General features: G+C 42.3%; 1 protein-coding gene across 1 annotated transcript in view; it reads left to right on the top strand.

Annotated features, from left to right (window-relative positions):
• RNF123 (ring finger protein 123) overlaps positions 1-11,789 on the top strand; it is a 124,949-nt gene that overhangs the window by 50,942 nt on the left and 62,218 nt on the right. The window contains exons 21-25 of the mRNA XM_067463638.1: positions 643-744; positions 4,391-4,497; positions 7,279-7,471; positions 8,113-8,258; positions 8,906-8,989. Coding sequence (XP_067319739.1) covers positions 643-744; positions 4,391-4,497; positions 7,279-7,471; positions 8,113-8,258; positions 8,906-8,989 — 632 coding nt within the window. The remainder of the gene's footprint in view (positions 1-642; positions 745-4,390; positions 4,498-7,278; positions 7,472-8,112; positions 8,259-8,905; positions 8,990-11,789) is intronic.

Here is an 11,789-nt window from a genome sequence, read left to right on the forward strand (position 1 = left end):
TGGCTAAGAGGGACGCCGCCTTTGGCAGAGCTGTACTCTTCACCTCCAGGTTAGTAGCTTACTATTCACCCATAGGTGCGCATTTCACAGAGGACATGATGAAGAAATATAGGTTGCTTACCTGTAACTGTATTTCTTTGAGTGTCCATCTGTGAAATCCACACAATCCGCCCGTCCTCCCCTCTTTGTCATGCCTCTAACCTAGCTGCTGTTTAGCGCTGGGGAACTGAGGCTAAGCCCCGCCTTCCGGCTTATATATCACTGGGAGGATGGGCGGGGCTTCCTCTGTTATAAAAAAATCAATTAAAAAACTCTAGAATGTTCCGACTTGCTGCGCATGCGCGGGGGGAAACCCATAGGTTCGAATTTCACAGATGGACACCCGAAGAAATACGGTTACAGGTAAGCAACCTATACTTCTTGATACTTCTCAGCTAAATCATAGAATCATAGAATTATTGAGTTAGAAGAGACCTTGTGGGTCATCCAGTCCAACCCCCTGCCAAGAAGTTACAGTAAACATCCATGTACTGTATAGATAATATAAACAGCTGTAAATGGTTATCCCAATTATTTAGTGTTAATTAAGATTAGTTCTTCTTTGATCTTCTCCCTAATCCAAGTCTGTCTGTTTTCCCTTAGAAGCATATGTCCCTCCTCAACTCTTCTATAATGGGAAAGTGGATTATTTTGACCTCCAGCGACTTGGGGGACTCTTATCTCATCTTAAGAAGACTCTCAAAGGCAAGTGCTTGAAATGAAATGTGATGTGTTCTGTGAACTGTGCTTGGGAATAACCCATTAAGCCAGAATCTTCACATAACAAACTTTCATGAGACCATGTAGTGTTTGCTCTATTCATTTGTGCTCCTCCCTTTCAGTTGTATGAAAAGGCAAATAATCTAGGATAGGATAACTTTGTTTTACCATTCATTTATGGTTTACTGAGCTCAAACAAACAAATATTAAAGGGTATCATTGACCCAGGGTTTATAGTTGGGTTACTAATGCTGTCCTGTCTTGTTTTCCTTAACTTTAACCACAAACTGGGATATAACACAATATGATATTACAATTTGTTCACTCTCATGTAGGAGGGTAAAATGGAAGAGAATTTGGGTTTTGCGCATTGGCTTGCTGGTTGGTCATATCACAGCTGATTAAACCAGGATACCTGACTTAAAATTTATTATTTATTTACATTATTTATATCCCGCCCATATCAGCCCGCAGGCGACTCAGGGCTATAGTATCTATACACTGTTGTGTCGTATGTATGCAGATGGCATGGAAATCCTACCACAAAAACTTTAAATGTAGAATATTGTAAATTGTTTAGAAGTGGAAAATATAAAAAAATAACAGAGTTAGTAGTTTAGTGGAGTTTTATATGTACAATGAGATCTGGTTCTTCCTTTTGATTTCTCCTAGAAGACTGTTCATTTCTAGTGGTCTGAAATGTTGCCCATCAATTGGATGAAAAAATGTATTATATTTTCTCTCTGTTACTTGTTCAGAAGGTGAGCTTGTGGTTATCATTAATGACCACAACTTGTAGATGCTAAGTAACCATCTTGACATGGTCCTCCCAAGGTCAATTTTCTTTGCTTGTGACCTTCCTTGCATACTATATTTACCTTGAATATTGTATAGCAGGCTGTGACACAAGTGTGGTAATCTTCTTGACTGTTGATTTATATACATGTATTTTCAACTAATTTAAATAGCTTGGTTCCCTTCAAGGGTACAAGTTTGGCCACTAAGGCTAAAAACAGGAACTGGTCTCCTGGGACTCGAAGATAAAGTGACAGCTGTGAAATCCTGATTAATGCTTGCCTTTTTCTTCTCTCAGGTGCTCTTCAGATCAGCAGAGCCAGGCTTAGAAGGGCACAGGGCTGCTTGGCCATGTGTTTATCATAGATAAGGGGATGTGAAATACAAGCTTATTTTAAAGATTTTGTATGACCCTTTAATAAATGATGCTTCAGTTCCACCAGGAGAAAGATCTAGGATTCACTACCCAGTTTTTTGTTTGCTTCTTGTTTGGAGCTCTAGATAGAAGGATTTGCTCATTCCTCCGGGGAGAATCAGCAAGTGCAAAAAAGGAGAGGAAAGTTCTAAAAATCAAAAAGTGGATCTGGAAATATCTGAGCATCTTACTTATTTACATCATTTTTATATTGAATTTTCATTAGAAAGCTTACCTGATCCTCACAGTATAACCTACATAAAGATGATGATGTAACCACTGGCTTGACGCTTTACAATACCAATGAATATGGGAGTAGAAACTTGTTCCTCTCCAGATATTCTTTGGCTGGATCTCACATAGTTTATGCTTGCCAGGCGTGATCAGATTTACAGTCTAGATCAGGGGTCCCCAAACTAAGGCCCGGGGGCTGGATCTGGCCCCCCGAGGGCATTTATCTGGCCCGCGGGGTGTGGAGAAGGGGGGGGGGGAGGCAGCGGGCTAAGCAGCTTCGGCGCCGCTCCCTCCTCCTCCTCCCTGGGCCCAGCCAGCTCTTCTCCTGCCTTCAGGAAGGGGCCTGGCCTCAGCCCGACGGCAGGAGAAGGGGGGGAGGCGGCAGGCGAAGCACCTTCGGGGCTGCTTCGTCCTCTGCCTCCCTAGGCCCAGCTGGCTCTTCTGCTGGGAAGAGCTGCGTGCTTCCGCAGATCAGATCCAGGCGGAGCAGCAGCCACGTCCCGGGCGCCTCCCGAGCCTCTGCCTGTCAGGGTGGGGACTCCATGGGCTTCCCTGCAAGGCAAGGAGCAGAGGGAGGGGGTCAGTGCAGAGGGGTCTCGTTCCACCAGGGAAGCGCCCGCCAAGACCCTCCTCCTCCTCCTCCTCCTCCGCTGCTGGGCAAGAACCCCCTCCATTCACACACACACACACACACACACACACAGACATCATCTGGGTTGTCGATTTTGGGTTGTCTCTCCTTCTTTCCCTCTTTCACTTTTTTATTTCCTTCTCTCCTTCCTTCTCTACCTTTCTTTCTTTCCTTTTCTCCTCCCCTCCTTCTTTCCCTCTTTCTCTCCCTCCTTCTCTCCTTCCTTCCGTCTCTACCCTTTCTTTCTTTCTTTCTTTCTTTCTTTCTTTCTTTCCTTCCTTCCTTCTTTATCTCCTTCCCTCCTTTCCCCCTTCTTCTTTCCCTTTCTTTCTCTCTTGCTCTCCCTCCTTCTCTCCTTCCTTCCCTCCTTCCTTCCTTCCTTCTCTACCCTTCTTTCCTTCTTTCTCTCCTTCCCTCCTTCTTTCCCTTCTTCTTTCCCTCTTTCTTTCTCTCTTTCTCTCCCTCCTTCTCTCCTTCCTTCATTCTCTACCCTTCTTTTTTTTCCTTCCCTCCTTCTTCCCTTCTTTCCCTCTTTATTTCTCTCCTTCTCTACCCTTCTTTCTCTCCTTTCTCTCCTTCCCTCTTCTTTCCCTCTTTCTTTCTCTTTCTCTCCCTCCTTCTCTCCTTTCTTCTCTACCCTTCTTTCTTTCCTTCTTTCCTTCTTTCTCTCCTTCCCTCCTTCTTTGCCTCCTTCTCTCCCTCCTTCTCTCTTTCCTTCCTTCTTTCCCCCTTTCTGTGTATGTGTTTTGTGTGTGTATATACATAGATGTGTGTGTTTGTGTGTGTGTATATGTATGGTTTTGCACATGCATTGTAATGTATTGGGGGGGGGGGGAGGTTGCTTTTTAAGTCTCTTCCACTGTGTTTTTATAAGTGATGGTCACTCATTGGCCTGATAGATGTCTTGTGTCCAAATTTGGTGTCAATTCGTCCAGTGGTTTTTGAGTTCTGTTAATCCCACAAACGAACATTACATTTTTATTTATATAGATTTTTCAAATTATAATCCGGCCCTCCAACAGTTTGAGGGACTGTGACCCGACCCTCTGTTTAAAAAGTTTGAGGACCCCTGATCTAGATCTTGGGGGCCATATATTGCCCACTATAGAAAATACATATATTTAAAGTGTAGAGCAACACATTGCAGTGGTTTGTTGTTATTTTTTCCTTTCAGTTATTTTATTAAAGTATGTGAGTGTTCAGAGTTTCAAAGTAGAAGATTTGCGGATTGAATTTGTGACCTCTTTTCCCCAACAATTTATTTGTTGACAGTTGTTTTTCTTCTTGTAATAAAATATATGAGTTTTTCATAGCTTTATGCATGGTTTTGATTGGGCTAGTATTTGAAAAGAAACTCCCTCTTCTGATTCTGACTCTCTAGTGAATTTGAAGCAAATTTCAGCTGAATATAAGCGCCCTCGGGACTACACACAATATAGAGTTACACCCCTAAAGGTTTTCTGGTTTGATACTTATAATACTGGATGGGAAGCAGGAGATACTCCTGTGCAGATGTACCTATCTAAAGGGCATTCTTGCTTTCTTTATTCTTCTAGATGACTTGGCCTCAAAGGCAAGTATTCTGATTGACCCTGCAGAAATTCAGGCTGTGACAATGGATGATCTCGATGAAGATGAAGAGTCAGCGCTGTCAACCGCACAAGTGAGCCTAGCAATGCTGCATGAAATGGGTCAAAGTTTAACTCAAGTAGGTCTCAGTGAAAGAAGCCCTTTCATAGGGAAGGAGGTTAATTGTACATGTATTAGTTTGTTTCTGGGACTAGCCATCATTTGGGATGGTGGGAATAGCAAGTGAAAAGAGAACTCTTGCATGTGAAATTACATATTGTCTGCTGAATGCTGTGTCAATGCATTAGTTTGACCTTAACAACATGTGCATCGGAAGCTTGCCCAAATTCATGGTCTAAGAGTGCATCCTTGGAGATAACTAAATCAGGGGAAAGTTCTGGAAAAAAGTCATGAGAGGCATATGGTTAACAGATACCTTCTCAGTTGTGACAACCAAATTATGGGATGCCTTTGCTCGAAATACTATTTGGCCATCTGTTTTGGTACCAGGCAAAGGTTCTCAGGCTGTTTAGGGTTCATTTAAACCTTGCTGATTTCAACCCAGGGATGGAATCATGATTGGAAAGAAACCCAAAGTCTTGGCAGCTTGCTTTAGCAATACTGCACTCTTAGTCTGGGAATATGGAGATTGATTGGTGAAGGTATTTTGTTGTTGCTTTTAACACTGTGGTTGGAAATATGGCCTGTGGACACCCAATATTGTTTTTAAGGGTACCAGCTGTCCCCAGCATTTCCACACATACATTTGGACAAAAAAGTGAGTTTAATTTTCTTTGTTAAGATACCTTCTTTGCTCCTAGGATGATTGAGGGACAATTTTAATAAGCTTTGCTTCCCTTGGCTGTTACAGGGACAGGAGAGGCCTTTTTTTTCAATCAGGACATTGCGGGGGAAGGGCTTCTGACAGAGTAGTTTGATATTTTTTAATAAACATTTTTATTCAACAAAGTAGCAATTGCTTCATTGGCCCGTGGGAAACCAGGGCAACCCCCTTTCCTCTCTCTCCCTTGAAATTACCCATTTTTTCTTTGGCATCTTAATCCTAATCACATTTACTTAGAAGAAAGTTTTAAAATTAATTATGCATAATACCTAATTAGGCAGTGTCAGCACATACACATCCCTGCATACATATATAACTGGCCATCTTGCCCAAACATATGATGACTGAGTTGAAGCTGGATTTATTATTATTATTTTTATTATTAATAATAACACTCCCACTTTATTGCCAGTGGTTTTAGTAATGGATTTGCTGTTTAACTAAGCTTTATGAATCTAATAAAGATCAAATGAAGAAAAATGTAACTTTCTTTTATATAAAAACATCTCTGTGTTTGATAATCATATATTAATTTATGATTCTTATGACTCTGTGCCTTACCTTACCGCCTATCCTAAATATTCTGGCATGCACAGAGAACTAGAAGAAGGAGCAGGGACTGCTGTTGGTTCACACCAGAATTTTCAGAAGTAGCAAATGATGCTATAACTAGTGCCCTTTCTGCTTTCTATACAAGTCCTACATGAAATGTGTCAATATTTAGAAAAGGAGAGAAAGAACCAGAGGCACTCTTATTGCTCCCTAGTGGCTAATGTGAGGTGAGGGAGAATAACTTCACCAGACAAGGTTTTCTGAAAACAGAAAGCCAGTATGCTGTAAAGTGGCAGAAAAATCCTGACCTTCACACCCACTTAGGTTTTCCTGGGGAGTGCAGAAGGGATAGGTCTGTCTTGCGTCATCTGGAGTTTCTATGAGCCTCACCCTTTATGCTGCTTCTACTTTCTGCAAATGATGAATGATAAAAAGTGAGAAACCCTCTCCCTACAAAATTTGTTGCAAATTTGTAAATAGTTTAGGCTGTATGTCTGGGAGAAACAATGATTGTCAGAGAGATGGAGGATCAGCTATATTGGCTAATGGTGTGTCACACAGAGTTTGGTCACCTTGGATGTTTGGGGGATCTTTGAACATAATTTTCTTAACTCAGAAAATATTTTGTGGAGGTGGTAAGACTAGCTATCATTGTATTTTCTTAATATATATCAATGGTCTGGAATAATGTTACTACATTTAGCTGCAAATTCTAATGAGGTGGAGATTTGATTGATTATGTTTTAAAACCAGATACAGAATAATACTGTGCTGTGAGTTTTTCTGGCTGTATGACCATGTTCCAGCAGCATTTCCTCCTAAAAGAATGCTTCTGGAACATGGCTATACAGCTCGAAAAAAATCACAGCAACCCAGTGATTTCAGCCATGAAAGCCTTTGACAATACTTTGTGCAAGAGATTTTTCCCCATTCTCTTGGTCATCCCTCCACATTTGCTGGGGTTAGGGGCACAGAATCCCCATGAAAACTGCAAAAAAATCTTTTTGCTATTTTTACTATATTTCTTGTTTATTTGTATTATATTGGTCTAAATGAATAGAACTTTGTGTTCAAAGGAAGTTGGTTGTTGCTGACATTTAAACCTTATAAAAGTGATTCCACATCAACTAATGCATGAGCAGTTCAGTTTGACTCAGAGTTTATGTAAACTTCATTTGGGCACAATACAGAATGATCTTGTGGAAATACACTAATAAGAATACCACTTGCATTTCCTCAACTATGCCTGCTTTTATAAGGCCCATTATAATTGTTCATATGATCTGACAAGTGAGAAGAGTACAGAAACATGAATGGTAGGATCTGTGGTTTACTGCTTAAACTAACAAGAAAGATTGATGCATGGTTTAAATCAGCTTCATTTGTTCTTCACAGGAAAAAAATGACATTGTTGAATAGTTTCCAGTGGCCGTCTTTACATTCTTTGCTTTTTTGTTTGTTTGTTTTTCTCTCTCTCAGCGTCCGGCTGCTGCATTAGCAATTGGAGGGGCCTTGGCGCGGCCAAGCTGGCTCAGTTCTCCCACTTTGGGGCGAGCAAACCGTTTCCTCAGTACTGCAGCTGTCAGTCTTATGACCCCGAGAAGGTCACCAGGTGCCCTTGAGAAGGTCAAAGTCCGTACACTGAATATGGAGCAACGGACAGAGGAAGATAGTGAGTACTACATGCTTGGGCCAGGCTTAAAAGAGGATGCAAGAATATGGCCAGAAATAAGATACAATAAAGCAAATCAACCATCTCAATATTTATCTAGAAATAATATATTAAGAGCCAATTCAGCGCAAGCAGGTTTTCATAGATGTTCTCTGCACCACTGATTTTGCTCTGCTGTTCAGCCTTCTCGGTGAAGGAAGGCGTTTCCAATTCATTCTACAGTATGCATGGATTCTTTGTAAAGAACATGATTAAAACTCAGATATCTGTTTTCTTCAAAGACTGAGAAATATGTTGTTGATCGAGATAATTTGAATATGAACATGATGTAATTATTCAAATGAACCTGCAGGGTCAGCAGGACAGAATAAATGTGTGTTCAAAAGAAAATGAATCAATAAATGACATTTATTTAAACCAAAACTAGTTACATCTAAAAGTCTTCTGACCTGAGATAGCTTTTCATCCAGATGTGGCTTTGCAATAGACAAAAATGAAAAGATATCATAGTAGAATGGAGACAGTAGGGCAAAAAAAGAAAGGGAATATCAAAATGGATATTAAAAACCATAATCATCATCCATTTTCTTAACTCTGTCAGCAGTGTCTTGCTCAGAAACTCTCTTCTGTTTTCCTAACAGTTGAAGGCAGCCATGGAAATGAGGGTCTTTTATTGGGGAAACCTTCAGAAGAGCCAGAGCAACAAATCACTGAAAACTCTCTTTTGGAAATCTTGGATGGGATAGTCATGATGTACAACCTCAGCGTGCATCAGCAGCTTGGTAAGGTGAGCAGGATTCATTTCAGGGGAGTTTATAACTCTGTTCCATTCTCACAACTTGAGATGTAGAATTCCTAATAACATGATACACTGGAGGAGAAAGTGTGGGGAGGGGATGCTGTTCCAAGTTGTTATGCTTTTTTGCTCAGTATCTGAGGACAAAGCTGTCTTTTTGAATCAGTCATAAAACAATACGTGGATATTTATTTGCAGTTGAGAAGCATCAGGTTGGGGATTGGATGCTAGACTTCTTGCCTGCTACTCCTCTCACTGAGGGGAGCTCAAAATAGGAAAATAATGTGAAAGGGGGATGAGTTTAGATAAAAGGTTTGCAAATGGGAACACTGTAGTAAGGGAAAGTGTTGCTGTTCTTCGAAATTGTTTTCCAGCCTGTTGCTTCAGCTGCTGTTTGGCAAGTATTATTTCCAAGCTCACAGATCTGTCGCTATAATGTACAGTTTTGCCCTTGAGCTATTAGATGTTGCCTTGTCTCCTACAATAAAACATTCGTAGGAAGACTCCTTGTGATATTGGTCCTTGCAAAGTTTTTGGGTTGTGTTAATGTTAAGCATTCTATTTTCCTGGCAGGTAATCCATAAATGCAGTAATTCGCTTTAAAAAACTGGCATTGCTGACATTTGTTTGTATTTCAGATGGTAGGTGTTTCTGATGATGTGAATGAGTATGCTATGGCATTGAAAGATACTGAAGAAAAGATTAGCAAATGTCCAAAGAGGGTAAGAAGCTGTCTTTCCAATTCATTTTTTTAAAATTGTTGATGTAGCTTCTGAAGGAGGAATTATTATAGCCATTCCTTCATGCTTACTAGGATTCTGGGAGAAACATGTAAATTTGCTTTGCATCCCTATATTATATTCACCCTCCCTTAAAGTAGACCTATGCTGCCCCTGTGCTGTGTTTTTCCTTACCTCAGTTGAATGCTATACTTCTTGAACATCACTCAGATGATTTTCAATACCCTGCTTTTACTGCTTAAATCTAATTTCCTGATGACTCTCTCTGAGAAATAATAATAATAATAATAATAATAATAATAATAATGTTTCATTTATAATTGCCCTATCTCCCTGAAGACTTACTATCCATTTGAGTAGAATAAATAAATGTTTCATGGGTTGCTTCTATTATTATGACAAACTCAGTTCCCTTGATACTTATCTGTTATTTAAATGCTACTTAGAAAATCACATGCTGCTAAATTAAGAGCTTCTAGGTTGCAAAAGATCTGAAAGTTCTTTTGCAAGTTGACTGTCACCTGTAAGCATAAAAAATCTTCTTTTTATAAGCTCAATTTTAGTTCTAAATTGCAAGCCTTTTTCAGTTACTGCTGCTCCAAAACCTTTGAAATGAAGTCTATTGGGCTCAGTAATATGCCAGAGGCCAGAATGCCAGGTTGTCCTTTTATTTGAGAATTAACATGGCAGCCATAGACTTTCTGTAATATCTAATTTTATTAAAATCAGAGGTTGTCGCAAATTTGCATCTGTTCTTCTCTTCCCAGTATGCTGCCCTGGTAAGTAGACATGTGTAAAAACGGTTGTTTCCCTACGTGAGTGTGCTGTGAATGCGCACTAATGGTACTTCTGCGCATGCGCAGCTTCGCTTCGGAATCTTCAGTTAAAAATTTTAAAAGGGTCGGCGGTTGGCCCCGCGCACGCTCCCCAGTACATTATAAATAGACCGCGGCTGGTCCAACCGCCTCCAGATCTCTTCATCCGCGCTAATAGCAGTAGCTCGGAATTCTTCTCGCTTTAGTTTGAAGTTTTCTTGTGTATATAGGAAAAAATGGCGAATGCCAAGGGATTTAAACGTTGCTCTGCTTGTCAGGCCAACTTTCCTGATAACGATGCGCATTCGTTATGCATTGCTTGCCTGGGTGAAGGACATTTAACTCAGGCTTGCTCGATTTGCCAGTCCTTCACCCCGAAAACTAGGAAAAATAGGGAGATTCGTCTAAAAGCGGCCCTTTATGAACGGGCCCTTCTCCCTGAACTTCAACCCAAAGAAAAGACCTTACCTGATGCGGCGTTCCTGCAGGCAGCTCTCAAAAAAACAAAGACTAAGAAGGCGGCTCAGGGCAAGGCGGCCTCGGCGAGGGCCCCAAAAGCGGCAGGGTCTGCAGCCGCGCCTTCTCTGTTGGTCTCGTCCCTTGAAGGGGCACGGGAGACCTCTCCACACGAGCGCACCGCCGGATTGGCACCGGAGCCAGCCTCCGCTCGCCTCGTGCGAGCCCAGGAGGGAAGTGAAACCGAAAGGGACTTGGAGTTGAGGGCACGCCCCGCGCGTGCGCAGACTGATTTGACTCCCCCGATGCCGACGCTCTCGACGCCGGCTCCTCCCATGGAAACAGCTGCTGGCCTTAGGGAGGAGCCAGCGCGGGCGTCCATGGTAGCGCTCCCCTCGACGTCGGGGATGCCTGCCGCTCCAGCCCAGACGCGGCGCCGAGCGCGCGCTCCATCGCGCTCAAGTGGAAGAAAGCGGAGTCGCCGTGAGTCGAGTTCTAGCGACTCCTCCTCCTCGTCATCTTCGACTTGTTCTGATTCCTCCTGTTCTGCGAGGAAGCGCAGACAGGCGCGTGCACGGAGGGCAAGATCGCCTCCTGAAGCTTATGTGGAGGAGCGCTGTAGTAGTGGACGCCCCCATCCTTACCCAGGAGTATATGAGATAACTCCCCAGGGGCGTTATATTTTTTGTGGTCCTCCTCCTGCCTCACATCATGGGGGAAGGTGCTGTCCTGCTTATGCTCCCATAGACCGTGGGACAAAGAAACGTAGTAGAAAAGAAAAGCATTGTGAACTTCTCCCAGTACAGCATGGTCATCATGGTGCTTACTGGGATCAAAGACATACGCCATTGCCTTCAATTGCTGAGGACCAACCTCCAATTGATGATGACGACTCTGACTCTTCAATTGAATTAGTGGATCCTTCCACTGCAGATAAAGATAAGAATGCCAACGCAAGGCGTGCGGAGGATTTCAATACGTTTGTTCAGTTGGTTAGCAGAATGATAACTGCGTTGAACATTCCAGCCCCAAAGCCAGTCTCAACAGTGGACGATCCCATGTACCCTTCCGAAGAACAAGATAGTTCACCATCTTTGCTTCTTCCTACTCTTCCTTATCTGCTGAAATTGACCAAGGTTCCTGATGTGGCTCCATCGGCTGCTCCTGCAGTTCCACGGAGGGTCGACCTTCTCTACAAAGTTGACTTGTCACTAGCGAGTTGGATTGCCCATCCTACACTACCGAACACGGTGGTGGCGGAGGCAGCTAGGGCAAAGAGACCAAAGAAATATTCTATAACGCCTCCAGATAGGGAGGGTAAAAAGATTGACGCACTTGGGAAGAAAATACATGTGGCTGCGGGATTGCTTGCCAGAATGGCACATTACGCTACTTATTTTAGCGGATACCAGAGTTTTCTCTGGAACAATATGTTACCCCATATCAACCTCCTGCCAACTGAAGACCGACGTCTTCCAAGGGCGTATCAGACTGAGGCATTAATACTTTCT

Source organism: Anolis sagrei, chromosome 2, assembly GCF_037176765.1.
Source record: "Anolis sagrei isolate rAnoSag1 chromosome 2, rAnoSag1.mat, whole genome shotgun sequence".
Classification (NCBI taxonomy): Eukaryota; Metazoa; Chordata; class Lepidosauria; order Squamata; family Dactyloidae; genus Anolis; species Anolis sagrei.